The sequence below is a fragment of the Alexandromys fortis genome, unplaced genomic scaffold (genome assembly GCF_014885135.2).
Source record: "Alexandromys fortis isolate MF-2015 unplaced genomic scaffold, M_Fortis_MF-2015_v1.1 scaffold_26, whole genome shotgun sequence".
Lineage (NCBI taxonomy): Eukaryota > Metazoa > Chordata > Mammalia > Rodentia > Cricetidae > Alexandromys > Alexandromys fortis.
This window is the reverse complement of record NW_026067894.1, coordinates 5,147,448-5,172,242: the sequence shown is the minus strand read 5'-3', so window position 1 is coordinate 5,172,242 and position 24,795 is coordinate 5,147,448. Positions and strand designations below refer to the sequence as shown.

Below are 24,795 nucleotides of genomic sequence, written 5' to 3'. Positions count from 1 at the left end.
ACATAGGGGATAGAACATTGCTGTTTTCCAAGAGTATGTTGACCTTTGACCTGAGGTTGAGGCTGCAGCTGCAGCCTCTGCACCGCGCAGCCTCTGTTGCATGTGTCACCTGGCTCTTCTGCCAAGCCTCCTCCTGTCCTTCTGTGAATCAAGACCTTGACTTTATCCTCCTCGTGACTGAGTGGAATGGGGTAGAAGTCGGATGCCAGTGTGTAGTGCAGACCCAGGAATGGCTTTAGACACCCTCCTCCGCCATGCACCCAGCTGCTCTCAGCCATCCCCCTTGCTTTGAGCCTTCCCGTGAGTGGACTGGGGTGGGGGAGAACGTACTTGTGCAAGGCATGTCTAAGGGGTCCAGGTCAGCCCTGTAGTAGCCATTGCGGCATACACAGTTGGTGGCGCCCTCAGAGGTGGTGCGGCTGTTGATGGGACAGTGGGCACAGGCCTCATCCCCCTGGCTGGCCTTGAAGGTTCCCGATGGACAACCTGGGAGAGAACACAGGGAGGGTCACTGAGGAGGCCAGGTGAGATGAACAGAGGCTGCAACATGAGGAATCCCTTGCCATGGTCCTGGGGACCCGGCTCCTGAAGTTCTTGGGTCTCAGGTGCAGCTTGGCAGTCTGGCGCTGGCCCAGGGTTTCCAGGGGAGCTGTTATTATTGTCTCTGAAGTTGCCTGTGGATTCAGCATCCTCAACCACCTCCCCTTACTGTCCTGTACCTCAGCCTGGAGGAGCTCAGCAATCTGAATTCCTAACCTGGTTAGCTGCTAACTAGCCTGGAACTAGGTAATAGGGCTCTAGATCACAGACAACGATTTTGTTACAGAATCCTGGGCAGTTAGACAGCATTATGAATGACTTGGTACACGGTTGGAGTCACACAGACCTGAGTCTGAGTCCCTGGCTGTGTTGCTCTGGGCAAGTGGTTTAACCATTCTGTGATGCAGGTTTCTTATCTGTAAAAGTGCTATCCTAAGGTGAGCATTCTGCACACATATGTATGATACGTGATATAACCCAAGTTAGGTAGCTTGGCCAATGGGTTAAAATAAAGGGGTTTGCAGTACCAGGTTCAGCCTGAGGGGGCAGTGCCCACACTCAGTCAGCACCTGTCACTCCAGAGCGGCATGGTCACAGGCTCTTGATGAGCAGCAGCCTTGCAGCCAGGACATGCATGGGTTAGGTTCTACTGCAGGCAGCCATGGGAGTGTGGGTGGTTTCAAATCCACCCGCCCATTTCTGCTGGCCCGGGAGGTGAACCCAGAGGTTGCTGGCAGGGCCTTGTCTCTCTCAGTCTCTAAGGGAGGAGGTGGATGGGAAAGAACTCCAGAGGAAAAACTCCCTGGGATGAGAAGCTGCTAGTTCACCTACAGGCAGGGGTCCTCATCTGGAAGACATCGATTCCATGTCTGGGTTCTGTGCAACTTTCAGCAAGCGACTGCATCTCTCTGAACATCCATTTCCGTGTATACAGCGGCTAACATACATGGTCCCTAATTCGTCTTTCCAGCCTTGGGTGTTTGGGGTTTACTTTTCAAGTCCTAGTCTTAGTAGCAATTCATCTTCTGCCAGCCGAGCCTCCAGGTCAGAGACCCTGCCTTTTCTGGGGCTTGAAACAAAACCTGAATTCCAAAGGCTTTACCCTCCTGCCACAATGAGCTACGGACAGGGTTTCCTGGCCATTTTCTCAGCTGCCCAAGAACCGAAGCCACACCTGAGTGACCACCGCTTGGATTCCGCCTAACTAACAAGTTGGTATTCAGCAAGTGCTCTATAAATGCTTCCTGAAGCTGCTTAGAGAATTACGAAGTTAGGATAGCAGTGAACATGGTTTAAGAAGCAGGCCGCCTGGAGAATCCCCTATCCATCTGGGTGTGTAGTGTGACCAGTGACCTAACCCACTTCCGTGTCCATGAAACAAGGCAATAGCACTTAGCGCTCCTGAGACCATCCTGCTGGTTCAGGTCTGTACAAGGGGGTTAGAGCAATCTTGGCATTAGACATACATGTACCTAGATCAAAACCAAGCTGCTGAGTGACCTTGGATGAGTTAATTGACCTCTCTGGACTGCAGCTTCCTGACTGGTGAGAAAAATTTCCTGCCTTTACAGGGAACACAGCACCAGACACGGCACAGAAGGGGCTCTGCTCTGTACCAAGCCAACCACAACTCCGTATAGACATGGGGAAACAGCCCCTTTCAGGCCTGCCTCTCATGCTGGCTTCCAGGACACAGGTCAGTAAAGATGGTCACCGAGCTAATCGAAGGCCACCCTGGCTCTAAGGGGAACACAAGGGGTTCTTCATCACAAACCGCCAGGCTCCAATGACAGCACCAAGGAGGTTCCCATGGTACCAACATGCACACAGCAACAGTTCCAAGTCCCCTGGAGAGGTAGCTCTGTCCTGAGGATTTGGCCATTCCCCTCTCTGGAAGCTGACTGAGGCTAACAGCCACCCTGCCTCTCTCGCATCCAGGCACCGGAATGAAAGCACAAAGAGGGAGAGGCACCGTCTCAGGATGGGGCTTTGGCAGCAGAGCTGGGGTCAGCCCCTGGCCGTCTGGCTCCTCTGTTCCTTCTGCATCTTAGAGTCCAGACTGACTTCCTTTTCCATCCACCGCCCCCAAGTGTTGGCGGGGAGGAGGCGGATCGACAATTGCTACTCTGGACACTCTCTGGGCACCCCTGCAGCTCTGGCTTTGTGACCCCGACTCCTCACTCACGAGTTCTTGGTGTGGTGGAGTATAACAGGGCTACCATCTCGATATGGTCCAGGGATCCTGGGGTGTCGCAGCCATAGCGGCTGCAAACTGACACCTCTCAGGGCTAGCCCCTCAGAGTTTGTGTCCTTCTCTGTACGTGGGAACGTGGGGGCTTGTGGGAGGGTCTAGAACTACCCTAAGGAAACCCAAGGATTTGGCCCCTAGCTTGAGCTCCTCCTGGCTCTCTCATCGGAGCGTGTACAGTGCTCAGTGCCTGTTCCATCTGCTGGCCAGTTCCCGTCTGCCTGGCAGGTGGCTGCTCTCTCCCCTCTGTGCCATGCCAGCCATCTGGACCACCTTCCCAGCTGCTGTGCTGGGCTACTGTGTCCCAGGCCAGCCTGATCCTAGCCTGGTCCTCAGCCACCCCCCCCCCCACACACACACAACCACCTTCAGTCTCTGAACGTCCTCAAACTTTCTCCTCTTCAACCTGTGAGGTCGCCTCATTCTCCACCCGGTCACGGTCACCAGGAGTACCCCTTTCCCTGCCTGCACCTCCTCTCCTCCCACCCCCTGCAGTCACTCAATTACCAGGTCTTCCCTCCACAGCAGGGTCCCATGCCTGCCTCTTCTTGGCCAGCTCCCACCCCTGCAGGCATCTAGAAAGCTCTTTCCCACCCACTCCTTGGCCTGGCAGGACCATCTGGCCTCCTCCTGCCCAACCTCCCCAGCCAGCTTTCTAACACACAAGTTGTTCCATGTCACAGAAAGAGAAGCAGCAGCAGACAACGGAATATTATTTGGCTGCAAAAAGGAATGAAGCCCGGGTTCGTGCTCCCACTGGGGAACCTTGAAAACATTGTTCTCTCTCAAAGAAGCCCTTCACAAAAGTACGGTTCCATTTATAGGAAAGAGGCGCAGGCAGAAGAGCCCATCTGAAGAGACAGGAAGTCGATGTGTGGCAGCCAAGGGCAGGGGACAGGGGAGAAGGGGAAATGGCTCCTAATGGGTAACAGGCTTACTTTGGGGACGATGAACACATCCTGAAATCGATTGTGGTGGTGTTTGCACTGCTCCGTGAACGCACTAAAACCCCTGGATGAGCTCCTCTGAGCAGGTGAATTCAGAGGTGTGTGCAGAACGCTTCACTGGGCAGCTGCTGTCCCAAGAGCCACCTCAAGGAGTCCAAGATCTTCAGGGTCCCATAGACTTCAAGCTGGGGCACCGCCCATCTCTCCTGCCTTGACATCCACTCCGTGTCCCTCCACACTCACTCACTCACATGTGGTGTCCTTGCCACCCAGACTGCCCTCCCTTGGTCACTGGGCACTTGGTCACTTGGGTACCTACTCCAAGAAGTCTCCCTGAGTGCCTGCCTTCATGGCTTTCTTATGAATCCATGTGCCCGGTGGGTTGTTTACCCGAGAGGCCTTGCCAGTCGCCCAGATGAATGAACAGAGCAATGGGAAGAACTAGACTATTGTGAAACTTCGACATTGTTAAAGCGCCAAAGCTATGCTGGCCTCTGCCTCAGACTCTTTCCCTTCAGTGACCCTCAGCTTGGACCAGCATTAGACAGCGGCGGCCAGGGGCTTGCAGGTCCCATGCTGGAGATGTTAAAGAAGCTCCCAGCCTCAGTGGGACCCCAGGAGGTATTGGTTCAATGGAGAAATACATCCTCACTGTACAGAGAAACAGGGAGGGATGTGGGCCACCCGCATCTTCGTGACCCATCAGACCACTTCAGTGTGCAGACGGACACATTCTCACTCTTTCTGTCTTCCGGGCCTGTCTGCTAGGGTGACCAGTTCTTAAATTCTAAGTCCCGAGTCCCCAAATTCCCAAGTCTGAGGCCAGCCAGGAAGGCTTGTAGTCCCACTGGCCACTTGTTTTCAGTTTTTCCTGTAGCCCAGACTTTGAAATCACTGTCGGGAGACTGAGATGACCTTGAACTTCTAAATCCACACCCACCTCCTGAGTGACAGGATTATAGGCCTGTGCCGCCACACCTGATTTATTCGGTGCTAGGGATCAAACCTGGGTCTTCGTGTCTGCTAGACCAACACTCTACCAACCGATCCACATCTCCACCCCTGACCCCATCAGACACTTTAGCTCGAGGGGCCACTTCTCAGCCACTCACAGGTACTTTGGCAGCCCGGCTGCAGAGCCTGCTCCTTTCTCCTCAGAGCACTTCTGGACTGCTTTCCCCATTTCTGCCGGCCAGCACCGACCTGTGCTGCTGGTTAGCAAGTGAGAAGCCCCGACCCACATTTGTGTTCGCGTACTGTGTGTGCTTCCCCGAGAGCCAACTCCAGGTGACCGGCCCGAGACCAGGGCCACTGTGCTGCTGGGGACATGCACAGCTGTCATGTAAGTTCCCCGATACAAACCAGAGCCGGCACGGCCAGGTGAGGTGACTCCTGGCTGGTGAGTGGTGGATGGGGTAGGGCCGAGCGTAGCACCTTGCACACAGTAGGTGCGCCAGCGTAGCCCCCTGCACACAGTAGGTGCGCCAGTGGATGCCACTGGAAGGATGAGCAGCTCCCAGAGGTCAGATGCATGAGCCGCACAAAGTTCCCAAACTCAGGGCCTGTTCTCTGTGACTCTGGGGGCTCCAAGCCTCCAGCAAGCTCTGACAGCAGAACTGCCGCTGCCCAGAATCTTCAAGGGGACGAGTCAGTGCTTAGCCCAGTGTGGCTAAACTCATTCATTTGACTCATGTCACTGCGCATCAGGGTTTGGTGAAGTTACTATTTGGACTTTATAGAAAAGGAAACCAGGGGCCAGCAGGATGGCTCAGTGGGTCAGCCTGAGTGTGATTCCTGAGGCCCACTTGGTGGAAGGATAGAACTAATCCTAGCAGGTTGTCCTCTGACCTCTCCATGTGTGTGCCCCGGCAGAAACACGCCCACACCAACACACACACACACACACACACACACACACACACACACACACACACACACCCCAAGGCTCAAAGGAATAACTGGCCACCTTAAAGTCAAGTAGCTAGAAAATCAAAAATGGCAGGGCTGGAGTTGGACTTCTAGGTTGAGTAATCCTGAATCGTTGAACTCAAATACCGCCGGTTAGGGAAATGATCGCAGGGTCAGGTGCCGAGTGCCAGAGCTGGAGACTGGCTTATTGAGGACAGTCATCCCGCAGGACAGAGGCGGAACTCTGCCCTCTAGCCCGGGACATTAGTCTAGGCAGTCTGCGCCTGCCTCCTTCTGCAGATGCCCAGAGTGCTTCGCCAGGCGAGCGGATGGCAGCCGGCCGGAGACGGGAGGGGGATTGCAAGGAAGCAGATTTTCTCCCTGCTCCCCTGGGCTCCGGGGATAGGTGATAATTGACCAAATAAGGCCCAAGCCGGTCGAGGCAGGGCTCCATCTGGGCCTGGCATGGTGGGCCTGCTAATTGGCACCAAGTGATCCTTGGTAGCTGGCCTGCCACTTCTGCCCCCTTCTTCCAGGGGGATGCTGGTTTAGTACCAAAGATGACTGATGCCATTTCGCGTCAGCTGCTTAGTCTGGCCTGATGTGTTAGGTGGCTTGGGGGAGGTACTTGGAAAGAGTTTCTTCTGGGAACACTCTGGGCAGAAGGCTCTTGGTGACATTGTAGAATGTCTCCCCGGCCCCCCCCCCCCACGTTCTACCTGTCTTTCCCCACCCTGAGCAGAGAGCTCTGATGAGTCGGGATCTGGGCATGGACTGTCGAGCTGATACAGGTCTGGTCCTACCCCTCATTAACTGTGTGACCTCAGGCAAATTACCTGACCTTTTCAGGCCTTATTTCGTACGAGCGCGACGAGAATAATGATAATATGGAACTTGAATTTGTTGGGGGAAGTTAAATGAGTGGGTAGTACAGGCCTTGCAATGGTGCTGGCTCCGTGCTACGTACGAAACAGTGCTTGCTGCCATGGCTGAGGCAGAGCCACCCTTGCTGGAAATAACGTAGGTTCGGAAGTATTTCAGATTTCAGATTGTAGAATATTTGCAAATGCAATGAGCTCTTGAGACCCAAGTCTGAACATGAATTCATTCATGTTCACACACACCTTACATACATCACCTGAAGGGCATTTGACACAGTATTCTAAATTGTTTTGTGCCTTAGAAAAGCGTCTTAGAATAGGATTTCTGGCGTCAGGTTGAGGATTTGCACTCACCGGCCGTTGCCTGCTGCACCAAGCCTGGAAATGCAGGGCAGCAGACACAGCCCCTTTCCTTAGAAGTTCAGGCTGGGCTACAGACATCTACCACAACTACAACACTGAGAACAAAGGCCCAAGTTGGGCTGCTCCATGCCTTCCTTCAGCCAGCTTCTCTGCCTGATGCAGTGGAGGAAAACAGGGGTAGGTTCTGGGGTCTGGGAAGCAATGGCTTCCTTGACTGTCTTGGAAAGTTCCAGGTTCCAGGTGGGGAAAGGAATTTGCTAGGTAAGAATTCTGAGAACAGAGGTGGGTGGCTGGATCAGGAGCCAGGCCATTTCTTTAGTTCTGTGCCTGGCAAGGTAGGTGCTGGAGGGACCACACCTTTGACCCCCCCCCCCCCCCCCCCCCCCCCCCCCCCCGGCTGCTAGACTCTGTCTGTAGGCAACACAAGGTTCTGTCTTTTCACTTTGTACTGGGAGAAGGCTGGTCTCCATGCTGCCAGGGTCTGGTGCTGTGCCTGGGTCAGGGAGGGGCTGGTGGAGTCCCTGTGGCTGAGCTGAGCAGAAGGGTTCCAGTCAGCCTTGGGCGTAGGGACTTTGATACTCTGCTGTTCCCTGCTTTTACCACTGGATTAACTAGCAGTAAGTCTCCTGGGCCAAGTCAGGCAGGATGCCCAATCGGGTCCTCCAACTCGATTGTGAAGCCACACGGAAGCTCTCTCTCGGCAGGCAGGGAGACAGCTTCCCCGCTATCCTTGTGGGCCCAGCTATACCTGGAGCTGGGCAGGAACTTCTCCAGCCACACTTGGCTCATGACTGTCCTGTACACAAGGAGGTGAACCCCCCCCCATTTTATTCTTCTGCAAAGCTGAACCCAGGAGCCTGCGTGCACGAGACAAGCACTCTACCACTGATCTGCACCCCTGCTCTTAAGTTTCCTTTTTAAGACTCACTCTCTAGCCCAGATAGGCCTTAAACTTACAATCCTCCCGTGACAACCTCCCGAGTACCTGGGATGATGGATGTAGACCACCAGGCCTGGCTATTGGTGTCCCCATTTTCAAAGTGAAGGATAATGACGATAAGAAGTGGCCTGTGAAACAGCACACGTAGCCAAGGGCCTGGGAGGTGAGCATAGCCCTGGAAGGTGAGTATAGCCCTGGAAGGTTAAGACTTACACTTAAGGCTAGCTAGCTTACCAGTGGACCAGGGTCTTTGAGCCACTCTGGATTCCCCAAACCCCTTCCCATGCCCCTGGCAATTGGCTCACTAAGAATCCCACCTTCTTGCTCCACCTGCTGGGAACCTCTTGAGGAAAGTCCCTGAGCCACCTGGCACAGAATCAGTACTCTGCCACAGTTCCCTCCCTAAGTGACTGGCCCCCAAGTCTGATGGCTCATGTCGCCTGGTCTTCAGTAGTGGCATGCAGGGACAGAGTTCACAGAGTTTGAGAAAGCTAGACATGGGATCCCACGGCGTGCAAAGGTGACTGGGGACATTTGGCAGCTCAGGTTTTTCACTCCCCAGACCCTATGTCAGGCCCCGGGTCCCTGACAGCCTTCCTTCTTTCAAGATATCCCAGCTCCCCACCAAGAGGCCAGAGCTCCTACCCACCCAGCAGGCAGCCCCATTCCTCCAATTTCCTCTCAATTAATCAAGCTCTGAACTTTTTAATTATCTGCCTGCAGGGTGACTCCCCGCACTGAAGCAATTAAGGACATTTCTAAGGGCCGTGTGGTTGTGGTTGCTGCAGGCTTTGGGGCATAGGCTGACCAGGCCCTGGTGGAGGAGGGAGGCATGGACAGGAGGGTTGAACAACACTCCCGACCCCTGGGCTGCAGGTTATGGGAGGGGGCGGAGCTGGAGCTATGCCAGGGATCCGGGGCTACACTAGCCATCATGATCACCCTAGTAGACGTCCATTCTTTGTCTTCCCTCTGTAATGAAACTGATCTGGGTCCTAGCAGCTGCCAGGTACAGGACAGGGGCTTAGGACGCCACTGCATCTTCTCCTTGGCCCTGAGGGGGAGAGAGTTGAGGAAACAGGGGCTGAACATCTGGCTAGTTTGTGCTGCAGCTGGACTGGAAGGCAGCTCTCACCCTGCACCCACTTCCTCCCGTATTCTTTCCATCAGGGGACATTGCCCAGGAGCAAGGAGAAAGTGGATGCCCTGCGGAAAGTGTCCTTTGAGCTAGAGGTCTGCTTAGATGGGAGTTGCAGGTGGGAGAGGACTCCGCAGGCGGAGGCGGAGGCTGTGTGGAGGCCAGGAGGTGGGAAATGGCGTAGCGTGTGCGCCAGGAGCTCAGAATAGTGCAGGGCCTGCTGAAGCATGAAGTTCAAGGCTCTTGGGAGGTAGGTGGTGCTGGAGAGGCAGGAGGGGGTCTGGGGAAATCAAACTCACAGAGCTTTTAGGATATGCTGTCCTAAGTACCTACCTTGCTTTACGACTGTGTACTCCACCACACAGACAGGGCTAGCACTGTACCTAAGACCACACTGTCAGTTACCGTGGAGAAAAAGAGAGACAGAGGAGGCACAGGACCCTGCTGGCAGCCTCCTGACAACGCTTCTGGCTTTTGTCCTTGTCCTCCCTTCCACTCTACTTTAGGAGCTGCTGGCAGCTCTCCATACTGTGGTGGGAGTAGGGGTGGGTGGGGCAAGGCATGGGGCTGTAGGTGGGAGTAGGGGTGGGGGTAGGGGTGAAGCTATAGGTGGGGCAGGGGCTGGGGGTGGGTATAGAGAGCCCAAAGAACAGGAAACAACTCAGGAAGCTCTCTGCTCATGAACAACACACCCACCTCACTTGTGGTAAAAACAAACAAACAAACAAACAAACAAATAAATAAATAAATAAAAATTAGTAACCCAGAAGGTCCCCTCTTTCTCAATGGACTTCTCTTCCAGCATTCCTTTAGCCTCAGGGCCTTTGCACATGCCGATCTTCCCGCCTGGTTTAAGTCCCTCTCCTATTACTGAGTTAACACCACCTACTACATACATCCTTCTGAGGAAAGGAAGGCTTGGGTGTCCCCTCACCCCCGGCCGGAGACTCTGTATGACAAGCATCTCTAGATGGGTGCCGCCCAGTGCTGGAACTCACTGGCAGCTGGAATGTTAGTGTTAAATAATAATCACCATGTGCCCACGGGGAAGCCGGATGTGTCCAGAAAGCGTGACACATCTGGCAGGGCCAGCCCCAAGCCCCAGGCACATTTGGCTGCTGTATTGCCATTCGGTGGAATAGGTCATAGAGATGGGGCCTGGTGTCCCAGGCCTGGTGACAGAATGGGCGAGCTGTCAGTATCCTTTGCGTAGCTCACTGTACCTCGGTGGCCACACTGAGATCCAGACCCTGGGCTGCCAGATTCCAAAGTCCCTGCAACACTCCATTGCCGCTGTCACCCCTGCTGCGGCTGGGGGTCCTAAGGAGGCTCCCTCCCCTCTCCAGCTGGAGCTCTCTCTCTGGGTCACCTCCTGCAGCCGTCCCTCTGCTACCGTATCCAGAAATCTGGTCCAGGCCCCACCTGAGGGGGCCCTGGGCTGAGGCTAGCCTCCCTCCTACCCCCGCCCCAAGAAAACCAGGCTCATTAATAAAGGACACAATTAGCTGTCAGCAGAGAACATGTCTGGAATTTTTTACCTGCTTGGTGAGCTGGGTTAAGGCAACAAAGTCCGGGACACCCGGAGAGGCAGCTGCTATGCACCTTTCAGACTCTGTCAGTGGGCTGGGGCGGGAGTGTCAGCTCACAGGCCCTGGCCTGTGTGGGGTGGTTATTTTGTTTTGGTTTTTTTTTTTTTTTTTTTCCAGGCCAGTAGTGACATTGACAGAGTGAGAGAGATTCCTGGCAGGTGACTTCTTCAGCCTGTCACGCGGTGTTCCGTCCCTTGTCCCTTTCCAAGTCATCATTCAGAGTCAAACAGACCTCAAGAAAAGTCTCGGTTGACAGTGAGGGAAACTGAGGCCCAGCAAGGGAACAGCACCTTGTTCGTGATGGAGAGTGAACAATTCTCTTTCTGCATCTCTGCGCACGCTTCACTGTTAACTCCATTAGAATGTCCCATAAAAGTCCTAAATGGTTTGTATATACCATTGCATAAACCGTTTAGCCTGGGCCAGGTGCTAGCCTACAGTGAGGGAGGAGCTGTGGACCCTGCCCTCACAGAAGGGAGCGGCTAAGGAGCGAGACAAAAGGAAGAGGTAAGGAACCATGGAAACAATGTGCCCTGCTGTGATGGCTGCTGGCAGAGCTGTGAGGGCTGGGAGGGGACACCAGGGCAAGCACTGGAGGAACAATGACAATTAAAAGGCAACAGCACCTTGGCTGAGGGGACGTTAGTGCCAGCACTGGCCTAGCACACACGAGGCCTTGTGTTGCACCCCTGACACAACAAAGAGAGAGACGAGAACAAATAAATAAAAGTTAGGGTGCTGTGCAGTTGGTAGAGACTTGCCCAGACGCACGAAGGCCTTAGTTCAATACCTCAGCATGGCACAAACTGGGAGCCATGGGTGCCTGCCTGTAACCCCCGAACTTCAGAGGTGGAGAAAGAAGGATCAGTTTAAGGCCAGCTTTGTCTATACAGCCCAGGCTATGTGAAACACTGATTCAGAATAATAAATAAGTTAAAGCTAATACTTCGGCAAGGTATAGTGACGCCCCATTTGTAATCCCGGCATTTGGGAGACAGAAGAAAAAGGTCACTAGTTCAAGGCCAGTCTGGGCTAAAGAGAGTCACTGTCTCAAAAGTAAATAAATGACAACATGGGGGAAAGAGATGTAACCAACCTTGGTGTTGTGGGAATTTATCTGAGTCAGGGATGTAAGTCTGAGGGAGAGTACTGGGTACCGAGTACCTATCTGTTCTTACCCTGTGGCCCCAGACAGAAGAAACAATGATGCCCTAGAAATGCCTTTCCACCAGGATCTTCTGTCCCAACCACGCCAGGACACTTGGGTTTGCCACTCTACCATTCATTCTCCAGATGAGAAACAGGCTCAATGTCACTCAATCCCATCCATGGGACACATAAATGCCACACACAGTGGCTTCAGCCTTCCACACCTGTCTGTTTCTCTCCCTGTCTCCCCTGGGTGGTTTCCAGAACCACCACTTCCTGTGAGGTTTGTCTGCTTGGATCCTGGGTGCCTATGACTTGAATGCTAATTACAACCTGACAGGAAAGGACTCAGTATTGAACACCTCAGGGAGCAAGGATTAGGAAATACACCGGGGGAGGGGAGCTGACTCACAGCCACAGGGAGGCTCTCTCCTCAGGGGTACAGAAACCATCACCCTACTCCTGTTGGCTTCTGGGGAGCATGGGTAGCCTCGGCGAACCGAAGCCATAAATCAAATGTACATGATGTGGTTTGGCAGGCATCCCGGGGAAGAGATTTGGGGGTCTGAGTTGACCACAAGCCAAAAGCTGCTGAAAATACAATGCGGTCGTAGGCCTTAAGAACAGAAGGGAATGCCAGCCAGCATCCTCCTGCTCCCTTGGAGCTCCCAATAAGGAAGTCACCGAGTAACAGCGGGTAGGATATGTCAGGTTTGTTCTCTGCTGTAACCATCTTTTAGTAGTGCGGGGGATACTTGGGATAATACCTCAGGTTTGACCTTGCCAGCAGCCGCGGCTAGAGTACTACAGAGTCCTGTCGGCCCCTCCTGCCTACAGCATTGTCTCATCTCAGTCCCTGGGAAATAGAGGTTATTCTTCTAATCTTATTGGGCTCTGCCCTCCAGGCCAGGAGAGACTTGGGTCCACCATCAGAATGGCCTTTTCCCAGTGACCACTTTGTGGCTGTCCTTTGCCCACCTCTGTGGCAGGAACCTGTCACAGCGTGGAACACACCACAGTACCAAGTCTCGACGCCGCCTGGCAGAGGACAGTGAGCATGACAAGCAGGGGTTGTCATGGAAGGCTCTCCAGAGGCAGGGCCATTTGGACAAGGTGTTAAAGAATGAAGAGGCGCTGGCCAAGGCCAGAAGAGACAAAGACCTCATGTGAGACAGAACAGTGTGCTTAAAGGCCCGAAGGGTAAAGGCAGGGCAGAGGGGTCAAGAATGGGATGCATGGAGGAACTCAGGCAATAGGAGGTGACCATCGTGTCACAAGTTTGTCTGGAGTTTTATCTTCTAAGCATTGGGAAGGCAGGGGTGGTCCTTTGCCGGGGTCCTAGACCCAGTGTCTTCAGCTCACACCCCAGCAGCCTTGCTGTTTGGGTGGCCGGTTCTCAGGTCAGCCTTTCCCAGTCTCCCCTGTATTTCTCCAGTGTTCTTTCCCCACATCTGCAGCCTGTTCTCTGCTGTAACCAGTCTGCCTCTCTGTTAATTAAAACTGACCAATGGTCTGGGGCTGAGTTGCGAGAGTGCCTGCCTCACACGCATAAGCCCTGGCTTTGACCCCCAGCATTGCCTTGGGTGTGGGCGATATAACTAAATCCCAGCACTTAAGAGGTGGAGGTAGATGGATCAGAAATTCAAGGTCGTCCTTAGCTACACGGTGTGTTCATGGCCATCCCAGTGCTCTTAAACCACGGAGCCGTCTCTCCATTGTCTGGGAGATGGCCTTAGATGTTGCTGTTACCGGGAGGGGCTGGCACTTGAGCAGGCTTGAGAGATAAAGCAAGACAAAAGAATGAAAGGTGGAAGCAAAGAGTGCTGGGCAGACAGAACAGCCTAGCAAAGGCGTAGACCTGGGAAACAACATGGCTGGAGAGCCTCTAGTTCCTTCCTGTAGCCAGAACCCTGAGTCTAGTTTGGAGAGACCCAGGGCCAGTAGGACAAGGGGAACAGGTGACACCATGAGACTCCCTCCAGCCTGGAGCTTGGAGTCCACTGACTGAAGGAGGTGATGCTACTTTCAACTGGGAAAGCAGAGTGGAGACCTGGTGGCATGTGTCTTTACACAGGCTCCTTCAGGTTCACCCTACTGCAAACACTCCCCAGGACAAACTGCTTCTTTTTTTTTTTTTTTTTTTTTTTTTTTTTTTTTTGGTTTTTCGAGACAGGGTTTCTCTGTGGCTTTGGAGCCTGTCCTGGAGCTAGCTAGGTAGACCAGGCTGGTCTCGAACTCACAGAGATCCGCCTGCCTCTGCCTCCCGAGTGCTGGGATTAAAGGCGTGCGCCAGACAAATTGCTTCTTCAAAAGCCGCTTCTAGGGAGGGTTGGGGTGATAACTCATTTGGTAAAATGATTGATAGACAAATATGAAGACCCAAGTTCAATCCCCATGATCCATATAAAAATCCAGCATAGTGGTATGCATCTGTATTCCTAGTGCTGGGGAGGTGGAGACAGGAGGGTTCCTGGGGGCCCACTAGTCAGTCAGAACAGGCCAAGTTCTAGGCTGGTGAGTGAGTGACCTTGACTTAAGAAGCCAAGCTGGACAGCTCCTGAGGAATGACACCTGAGGCTGCCCTTGACTTTCACACATAGGAACACATGAAGACACACACACACACACACACACACACACACACCACACGCACGCGTGTACTCACGCATTGCCACACTGCTTACAAACACTAATGTGGACATGGAGAGCCCACACCTTCTCAGTTTTAAAAGGTCAAAAGTTGAAAACTATAAGCTAGCCAGCAGCAGAGGCTTGTCGTGCAAGTGATCTTAGGTCAGCAGCCGGGAGACTTTACCATAAAGTCGCCCAGTTGTCGTGTTTTGGAGCAATCGCCACTCAACAGAGCCTCAGCCCCTAAATGTTCCCTTTATTTGAAGATTGTGTTTATGGGGCCTGGGGCTGCTGTTCCCTGCCTGTGCCATGGTTTGGTAACAGTGGAAGAAACTGAGAGGAGCCAATGTTAATACAGGGGATGATGACAACTTTCTAATCTCATAAACCCTTCTCTTATCTCAGCCCTTATAAACATGGGTGCTGATGGTTCCGAAAAGTGGCTTTGAAAGCTCATAAATTTGACAAGCACTTAGCTCAGCACCCACGGAGAAGCGCTCTAATCCTTAAGAAAACCGAGGATGAATAGCAGGGGAACAGCTTCTGGTGAATGACAGTCCACGGAGAGAACCCACTCGTCACCGAGTCAGGACTTCAGATCACAGTGTCCGTCCTACCGCGCATCCGCTGACCCGGCTGCAAGAGGTCAGAACTAGTATTTCAGCACTGTAACCCGATAAATAACAGCTTCTGTTGATAAATAACAGCTTCTGCTTGGTGCTCCCTTTGGGCCAGGCCATGTCCTAAGTACCCTTATGTGGATGAACTCACAGGATATCAAAGGATACTGTAATAGTCTCAGTCAACAGGGAACCCAGGTGTAAAGGGGGATGTCACCTGCCCAGTGTCACCAGTCCCAAGTGGCAGAGCAGGAGTTTATTTTCATTTGATTGTGTGTGGTGTGTGTGTGTGTTTGTGTGGGTGCACAGGTATGTGTGTAGCATCTGCATATGTGTTTATGTGATTGTATATATATTTGTGGCGGGAGCATATGATGTGTATGTGCATGTTCATATGTGTCTCTCTGTGTGTGTGTGTTCCTGTGTTTGTGTGGGTGCACAGGTATGTGTATATGCATTTGCATATATGTTTATGTGATTGTATATATATATGGGGGAGCATATGTATGTGTATGTGCATGTTCATATGTGTTTATGTGATTGTATATATATGTGGGGTAGCATATGATGTGTATGTGCATGTTCACATGTGTCTGTGTGTGTGTGCCTGTGTTTGTGTGGGTGCACAGGTATGTGATATATATATGGGGGGAGCATATATATGTGTATGTGCATGTTCATATGTGTGTGCGTGGTTGCATGTATATGTTGGGGGAGCACATTTACATTTACAAGGAATCTCAGACAACATTTCTTAGATTTTTTTTAAAAGTATGTTCCACATGGTTTTTTGACATAGGGTCTCTCAGTTGCCTGGGGCTTGCCAATTAGGCTAGTCTGCCTAATAGTGAGCCCCAGGGATCCTCCTGTCCCTGTCTCTCCAGTGCTGAGATACAAATGCACGCCCCCACAACTAGTTCTTTAAATTAATTAACTTTTAAAATATATTTATTTATTTACTCGGGGGGCGGGGAGCACATGTGTGGATGTCAGAGGAGAACTTGGAGGAGTCTGTCCTTTCCTTCCACCAGGTAGCTCTGGGGAATAGAACTCAAGTGTTCAGGCTTGGTGGCAAGTGCCTTTCCCAGCTGAGCCATCTCCCAGGTCACGTGCCAGACTTTCTCTGTGGGGTGCTAAGGCTTGAACCCAGATTTTCCTGCTTGCACGGAAAGCACATGACCAGCTAAGCCCTCGCCCCAGTCCTCGGAGCAGGGGTTTAAACGGAACCAGATGTCACATGCTTCCTCTCACTCATGGTTAGCTGTCACCTAAGAAATGGGGATGCATCTGGGTTGGGCCATGCTCAGCTGTCACCTTCCCTCATTATAGTGCCCCGATGAAACTGGGTTCTATCTATAGCAGATGACACCGGGTTTCTAAGCAGCTGAGTAGCCAGCAACACATGACAGGGGCCACGGGAAGGGCGAGGGACTTCCAGCCGCCCGACTCAAGGGTCTGTGTTCAGTGTGTGAAACTGAGCTAACAAAAGACTATACAGCAGGCACAGAGTGGAGAGGGCTGGGCAGGATCTGGTGCCCTCGAGATGACAGTGGGCACAGAGCAGAGGGGCTGGACAGGACCTGGCGCCCTCAGGACTGCAGTGGGCACAGAATGGAGGGGACTGGACAGGACCTGGTGCGCTGAAGACAACAGTGGGCTCAAAGCCGAGGGGCTGGACAGGACCTGGTGCCCTCTACACCTGACTAAGGACTCTGAAGGGCTTGGATCAGTTAGGACCTGGAATATCTGGCTATGGTTACCTCACCCTGGGTTGGGAACCTTCCTGAGGCTGTGCTTGGCTCTCTACAGAGTGGTAGTTTGGTGCAGTAGTTACCTGTGTGCACATTGGAATGAACCAGGCCTCCTGACTGTGCTTCCTCAAGTCTCGCCCCATTCCTAACCACTCCTCCCCGGGCCCCAGTTGTGCCACTTGGAGACTGGCACAATACTCTCCTTCCCGGGGTTGTAGAGAAGATGGTCGCTACCTAGGAGACGCCTGAAACACTACTGAGGGCTCAGGAAATGCCTGGTCCATGCCAGGTGACGGCTGCTATTTTTGTTACTGTTTTGTCGATGGCAGACTGGGCTGGCCTTGAACTTGCAGTGATGACAAGCATGAGCCACCATGTTTGGCTTCATATGCTACTTATTCTTCCTGTGATCTCCTCTCCCTTGGGAGTGTCCCCTGCCCTGGATCTTGCTGTCACCCCGTATAGCTTCCTGTTCCCCTGGTGATCACCTAGTAGATCCCAGGGCACCCCTGCAGAAGAAACAACACTATGGGGTCCAAAGTCAGCCTCAGCTTTTCCTGGTCAAGGTCTTCAGAGCATCCTCTGGTCCTGAAACAAGGGTGCTGACACTTGCTTTAAAACCAGTGACCCCAGAGCAGGGTGTTAGGGGTCACAGACCTGCCTTTTGACGCTGAATGGCTTTGGGGGAGCTGCTTGAACCCCCAGAGCTCCAGCTCTCTCAGCTGTGAAGTGGGGACACTCCCTAGCAGAGCACTGCATAGAGAGAAGAATGTGAGATTTGCAAGTGGGCGGTGCCATGGGCCTGCAGGGACTCAATCAATGGTCATTCACACCATCTGTGTCTCATTAAACGAATCATTCATTCAGCAGAAAAGACACCTATAGCTGGGGCTGATGGCGTGTACCTGTAAGCCCAGTCACTCAGGAGGCTGAGGCAGTAAAATCACAAGCTAAAGGCTAGCCTGGGCTACAGAGGGAGTAAAAAATGGGTGTTTGGGATATGGCTCAGCCCACCGAGTGTACACACAGGAAGTCCTGAATTCAGTCTCCAGGACGACATAAACTGAATTTGGTGGTACACACCTGTAAACCTAGCACTCAGGAGGTGGAGATGGGATATCAGGAGATTGAGGTCAACCTTGGCTACATACCAAGTCCACATAATAACACATGCCTCAAAAAGGAAAAGAGGGGGAAAGGAAGGAAGACAGACAAGGGGGTGACTGGAGAGATGGCTCAGCAGTTAAGAACACTTGCTCTTCATGCAGAGGACCCAGAGTCAGTTCTCAGCACCCACATGGAGGCTCACACCCATCTGTAACTCCAGCTCCAGGGCATCTGATACCCTCTTCTGGCCTTGGACACTTGGCACAAAAGAGGTACACAGATAATACATACAAACAAACACTTAAAATATATATTAAAAAAAAAGGAGAGGAGATGACCCACTCTGGGTATAGGTCGGTGGTAGAGCATTGACTTAGCATGCCTGAGGTCCTAGGTCCAATCTCCACTACACCAGCCGCTCACACAGTAACACAGCAAACACATTAGGTCTCTACATGGGAGCTTAGAAATAGGCAAGGAGAATGAGCAGCTAACAGGTATCGACGCATCCACGGCGGGCGGCACAATAGGTCAGTAGGTGAAGGTGTCTGCCACCAAGCCTGACGGCCGGAGTTTAATACCCGGAACCCACATGGTGAGAGCAGACAGGTGACTCCTGCCAGCTGCCTTCCGATCTCTGCATGCGCCCCATGCACACACAAGGAACATACAGGGGAATCGTTACAGAGTGCAGGGACCGGGAGGACTTTAGCTGGGGCAGGGGTTGGGGACTTCTCTGAGCTGGTCCTCCTAGGGCAGACAACACATGGAAGGGATGCCTATGGAAGGAACAGAGCTTGCCGAGGTCCCTCTCAGGAGAGGGTGGAGGAGATGCAAGTCTGGGTGGCCAGGGAGGGTATCGAGGGGAGTAAGCTGGGCAGACACGGAGAGTTATCGGGGAGAGCAGGCCCGGTAGACTGGAGGATGGCAAAGGGAGGAGCAGGTCCCTTAGATGGGGTCAGATCAGTAGGAAGGAGGCAGAGTCCTGTACCTCATAGCCATGGGGAAAGAGACCAGGCTGGGCTTCCCTACAATGGGACACCACCAACGGTTCTAGCTGGTTTTAAAAGTGGCCTGTGGGTTGGAATGGGTCCCTCCATGTGTTGGGTGAGGAATGGACTATGGTGAACAGGGAGGCTACGGAGGAGGCCTCACTGTGGCCATGACTGAGTTGGCCATGAGGATGAGATGCTGGAAGAGGTCAGAGTTCATCAGGACTCTAAGCAAGTTCAATGTGAGGGCTGAGAGGTGCCATGGCATCCTCCTGTGAAAGACTGGAGGCATTCCTCCATCCTGTCTGTTTTTCATGCAGTGCTCCACGGCCCTCAATCTGTGCGCTGGCAGCCCAGCGATAGAGGGTAATTAGGCTTCTGGGACAAGTGCCCAGGGGGCCAGCAGAGCTTTGCAGAGCCTGTGGTCCTGCCGCTCCTTGGCAGTAAGTCGAAAGTGAAGAAAGCGGCTTTTGGCAGCTTCTCGTTCCATTTTTAGGGTCCTCCTGCCTCCTTGGAGGGGAACCTAGCATCTTAGTCCCCAGGCGGCACGTTGCCCCCAACACCCTTCCTGGAAGCCTCAGATCTGGCCCGGGTCCTCCTGGCTCTTTCCTTCCAAACTCAGTCCATGCCAGGAAGAGCCCTATGCATTCAAATAAGATCCCCCCAGAGACACAGGCTCTCCGTGTCTCTAGAGTTCACCCAGCAGTGGGCATTCCCTTATTGTGACAGATATGGCAGGAGTGTGTGGAGCACAGTTCACAAGGCTGTCCCTGCCCTGACCTCAGTCTGGGCCTTTCCAGAGCAATCTGCTTCCCAGCTTCTAACCTCGTGATTCAAGAGTCAGGCTATCATCATTTCGTGGTGCTGATGAGGACAGTGAGATTCACATAAGGAAGTGGCTATCGGGCGACAGGCAGGGGTTGATGGCAGAACTGGGCAGGTCCCACCTCTGGTGCTGAGGGCCTGGTCTCTTTGGCCCTCAGAGTTAAAGAGCAGCAGGTGGTTCTGCTGTAAGTCAGTGGAAGAGTAAGGTCATTTATGTATGGCAGGACAGGAATGACAGCAAAGCATGTGTCCTAAGAAAGCTGCGAAGAATGACATGATGACCACTTAGATAAGACATCAATCACTGAGATGTGTGAGGGAGCCCAGCGTCCTCTACCTACCATCATTACAGAATGGTGTACTTCCCAGAGGGTTGGTGTTATATCTATCCATCCATCCACCCACCCACCCATCCATATATCCATCCATCCATCATCCATCCATCCATCCATCCATCCATTTTTCTATTCATATTTCCATCCATGCATTCATCCATCTTTCTGTCTATCCATCCTTCCATCCAACTATCTACTCTCTCACCATCCATCTCCCATCCATCTACACTATTCCATCCATTCTTCATCTGTCTTTCCAGTTATCCATCCCATTTAACCACCTGTTCATCCTCTCATCCATCTTCTCACCTAGCCACCCATCCTCCTATCCATCCATCACTTATCTGTCTATCCTATTAATTCCACTCTTCATCCATCTTCCTAGTCACCCATTCCACCCATCTATCCCACTCATTCACTCATCCCACTCATCCATCTTACCATCCTCTCATCCTCCCACCCACCCATCCACCAATCAAGATTCACCTTTATAAGCCAGCCAGGCACTGTGCCAGGATAAGACTCAAGTCCCAGCTAGTAACAAACAGGACCCTGCATTGTCCCACCAGGGCTTCCAGTCTACACGACAAGACCTAGGATAGATACTTAGCAGTACACCAAGGGAGTACAAGGCATCAGTACTGAGTTCAACAGAATCTATGTGGCAGAGCTGGGTTCAGCCTAACTAGGGTACAGGCTAGTGATTTCTATCCTATACCGCAGACCACCCAAGTCTCATCATCATTGCCCTTCTTGGCACTGCCAAGTCCTATTCACCAGGCTGGTGGCCTCATCTGTGACACCATCACCTAATCTCACAATTTAGAGTTTCATCTTCAAGAAACCTATAAGAATGGTTCCTGCATGGGACCCCACGAACTGTCATTTGCTTACTGGCAGAGTAGGAACTTCCACATCCCCTCCTTCGAGAAGCCTTCCTTAACCACAGTTTGGGAAGGCAGTGAAATAGGGGTGACACTTTGAGCTTGACCCTACTTCCTGCTCTCTCTCTCTGTCTGGTTTTCGACTGCTGAAGTGTGTGTGATGGACCAGCCTGGGCCCTGCCACCATACCCTGCCAGCCTCCATGGGTTCTACCCCTCTAGAACTGTGAGCCAAAAGAAGCCAGCGTTTCATTATAGCAACAGGAAAATAACTAAGCCACACACTGTGTCCCAGCCTTGTCCCTGAAGACCCAGGATGCTTCCATGCCGTAATTACAGGATCCCCTCCCCAGGCCCTGATTCTGAATCTCTTGTTGATAACCAGTCTCTCTTCACCTTTGAGTTTCATACAAAGCTGGACACATGGTGAACTTTACTAAGAACACGGGAGGGCAGAGTGGAAGAGAACACCTTGCTCTGGGTCCCAGCCATGACCATCTGGTCCCACCTTAGAGCAGTCTGCAGAGTTTCATCTTGCCCCTCAACTCTCATCAGCCAAGTGATGGCTGCCCGGAGTACATTAGGAAGAATCCTGAAATAGCATCTGTAGAGGTTGAAAGAGAATTGATCTATTTGTGGTGTCTGCCCTGAGCACAAGAGAGGGGTGACGATGGGTACACCTCATTTCTTACATCCTGGGAAAGTCCTCTGCTCCTCTGTGAACTATGGAGGATACAATAGATACAATGTACAATTGAACGTAATGGTCTGAGTTCAAACAAGCAATGCCTAACAAGACTCTCTCTGTCTCTCCCTCCCCCTCCTTCTCTCTCTCTCTCTGTGTGTGTGTGTGTGTTTTAAAACAGGGTTTCTAGAGAATGCTGGCATAAAATTTGTCATGGAGCTGAGGATGACCCTGAATTTCTTTCCAACTTCCAATCCTCCTGCCTAGTGGAAGGTCATCTATTCACCAAGTCATTCAGTTTATGAGGTGCTGAGAACAAAATCCAAGGCTTTGTGCATGCCAGACAGGTGCTCTACCAGCAGAGGCACGCCTCCAGGCCCCCTTCCATTCTTTTTAGCTCCTCCCACCCCTGCATCTGCATGTGAGCTATTTAAACTCAATTATATCCAACACTGTGGGACCTCGAGTGCCGCACCCTCTTGGGTACGTACTTCCTCTGGGGACACAGCAGGTGTTCAATAAATGATTGCGAGAATGACCGCCTGTAGTTACTTACCACGTGCCTCTATAGTGAGGACTGGGCTTATTTCAGCACAGGGCAGCAGAGTCAAAATGGGAGACAGGCTCCCAGAGTAGTGTAGATACCCACCTAGAATTACCGCATTATAGATCCCTTGAGCCTCTGGACTCCTGGCCAGGGCTACCAACGCCAATCACACCACACTCTGAATTCACAAACAATTTCACATTGGCTTGTGCTTCATGGGGACTCTGGTGAGTCAAGGTCAGCCATTGTCCTCAACTGACAGACTAGCACACTGGTACTCAGAGAGGGTGTGTCACTTCCTGGGGTCACTTTGGGCTCGGATCAGGTTCAGGGCCCCCTGCTCTGCCCTTACTGGTTAGTCGTTGAGCCTGGGCTCTGTATTTTTCTGGCCACCTCCGCTTTCAGGGGAGAAGGAAGAGCAGCGGCAAACAAGGATGTGACACAGCTTAGTCCTCTTTCTTGGGAAATCAAGAGCCACCTTGTGCAGCCTCTCAGGAAGGGGGTAGCTAGAACGGGGACAAGGGGTTATAGACCTGAGCAGGGGGGTACCAACTGCCAAGTGGATGATAGTTCTCCAGGGACTGTCCCATGACCCCGGCTTGGCTTGCGCCAGCTGGGTAAACAGGATCCAATTCCTGGGAGGCAGGATCTGACCTTCCATACCTTCCATACATCCATACCTTCCATACATATCTGATTTAATCCTTTTGTTTGTGTTTTTGAAGTAGCCCATAATGATCTTGAACTCATGAAGAAGCCAAGGGTGAACTTGAACTCTTGATCCTCCTGCCTCCATCTCTCGAGGACTAAGATTTCAGGTGTGTACTATCACAACTGGTTTGACTTCATCTTAGGCTCACCTTTATTGGTGTTACTTGTTTCCCTGTGGCTCAGTGTCCCCATCTGGAAAATGGGCTTGGCCTTTTCAGGACCAGAGGAATACTTCTTCCCCTGATTACACTCCCAATATAGAGATCCCACCTAGCTATAAATGTTCCATCATCCTTTGCCCACCACACAAAAGAAAGCAGCGAGAGATGACCTTAGGGAGGGATGTGGGAGCCAGGTCACCAGACACAGAAGAAACTACTTCTCATCTTTCGGCTCAGTGACTTTCTTCATAGGGCATGGCAGAGAGTGGAGTACCTTGAGGAGCCTTCTGGCTGGGACGCCTTTTGATGACCCTGCATCCTGGGTCCTTCGCCTTACATATGCAAATCTACCCTAGGTCCCAGTTTCTGTTCCCACCCCACCCCCATGTCTGCACTCTCTCCTGGTCTTCCTCCAAACATCTGAGTCACAGACTTTCTCTCTCCTTTCTCCCCCCACCTCTCAGGGTTTGTCTGTATCTAGAACATGAATATTCTGCCTTCTTTTTTCTTTTTAAAAAATATTTATTTATTTATTATGTATACAATATTCTGTCTGTGTTGTATGCCTGTAGGCCAGAAGAGGGCACCAGACCTCATTACAGATGGTTATGAGCCACCATGTGGTTGCTGGGAATTGAACTCAGGACCTTTGGAAGAGCAGGCAATGCTCTTAACCTCTGAGCCATCTCTCCAGCCCCTTTTTTCTTTTTTTAATTGTTTCTAGGCAGGGTTTTTCTGTGTAACCCTGGCTGTCCTGGAACTCGCTTTGTAGACCAGGCTGGCCTCAAACTCCAAACTCAGAGATCTGACTGCCTCTGCCTCCTGAGGGCTGGGATTAAAGGTGTGCATTACCACCACCACTGGGCTCCTGACTTCCTTTCTTATCAGTGCCCTGGGCTTCTTCCTGCAGGGACTGCTGGCCCTTAAAGCAGTCCTGTGTCCAGCACAAGGAGTACCCAATGGAGGTGTGGTTCCTGGACAGAGAGAAGAAATGGGTAAGAAGGCTGCTCATACCCCTCCCTCACCTGGTGTACCTACAAAGGCCAAGGGCATGGCATCTCTGAAATCCTTCAAACACACAGAGAAAGTGAGACACAAGAAGGAGGGAGGGAGGAAGGGAAGGAGGGAGGGAGGGTTTCAGCCATTGGTGAGATCTGGAGCTAAAGGCTGTTCAAGGGTCACAGAAGGTCAAGCACAAAGAACAGCTGCCTGTGAGCCCCAACTTGCTTGACCCCTGATCAGCAGGTCTCTTCATACTCCCTCAGGGCCCGAATACCCAAAGCACCACATATTCATAAACCACTGTGATAATCGATCATAACTCACCATACCCAAGCTACAGGGAAGCAGGGAGAGGCAAGGGGTCCTAACTCCTTACTTTCTTTCTACTCCCGGAGCCTGGTACTGCATCGAATTCTGAGAGCTCTGGGAACAAATGGTTGACCCCCACCTGGTGCCCAGGCTGAGCTCCCAGCATGCAGCCCATGGACACCCCCCACACACACACACACTGTAGAGTGTAGCCCACGAGACAGCTTCAAGACATCCAAAGCAGTGACTTTGGGAAAAGCCAGGGCCCCGCTGGAGAGGCCACTCCACGGGACCACTGGGCCCTAGGCAGGGGATTCATGTTTCCCTCACTTGGGGTGGGAGTTAGGGCCGAGGCTGCGCAGAATTCATAAGACCTGCTCTGTTTTATCTCACAGATGTTTCTAGGATAGAAGTGTCAAAAGGGGGGAGAGGAAGAGAGAGAGAGAGGGTGAGAGAGAGAGGGAGAGGGAGGGTGAGAGAGAGGGAGAGAGAGAGAGGGTGAAAGAGCGATGGAGAGGGAGGGTGAGAGAGAG

At 52.3% G+C, this 24,795-nt stretch overlaps 1 protein-coding gene across 4 annotated transcripts in view; it reads right to left on the bottom strand.

Annotated features, from left to right (window-relative positions):
• Positions 1-24,795, bottom strand: part of Ephb2 (EPH receptor B2) — a 184,793-nt gene that overhangs the window by 38,458 nt on the left and 121,540 nt on the right. For all 4 annotated transcript variants that reach the window (XM_050155797.1, XM_050155803.1, XM_050155809.1 and 1 more), the window contains exon 4: positions 331-486. In XM_050155797.1, coding sequence (XP_050011754.1) covers positions 331-486 — 156 coding nt within the window. The remainder of the gene's footprint in view (positions 1-330; positions 487-24,795) is intronic.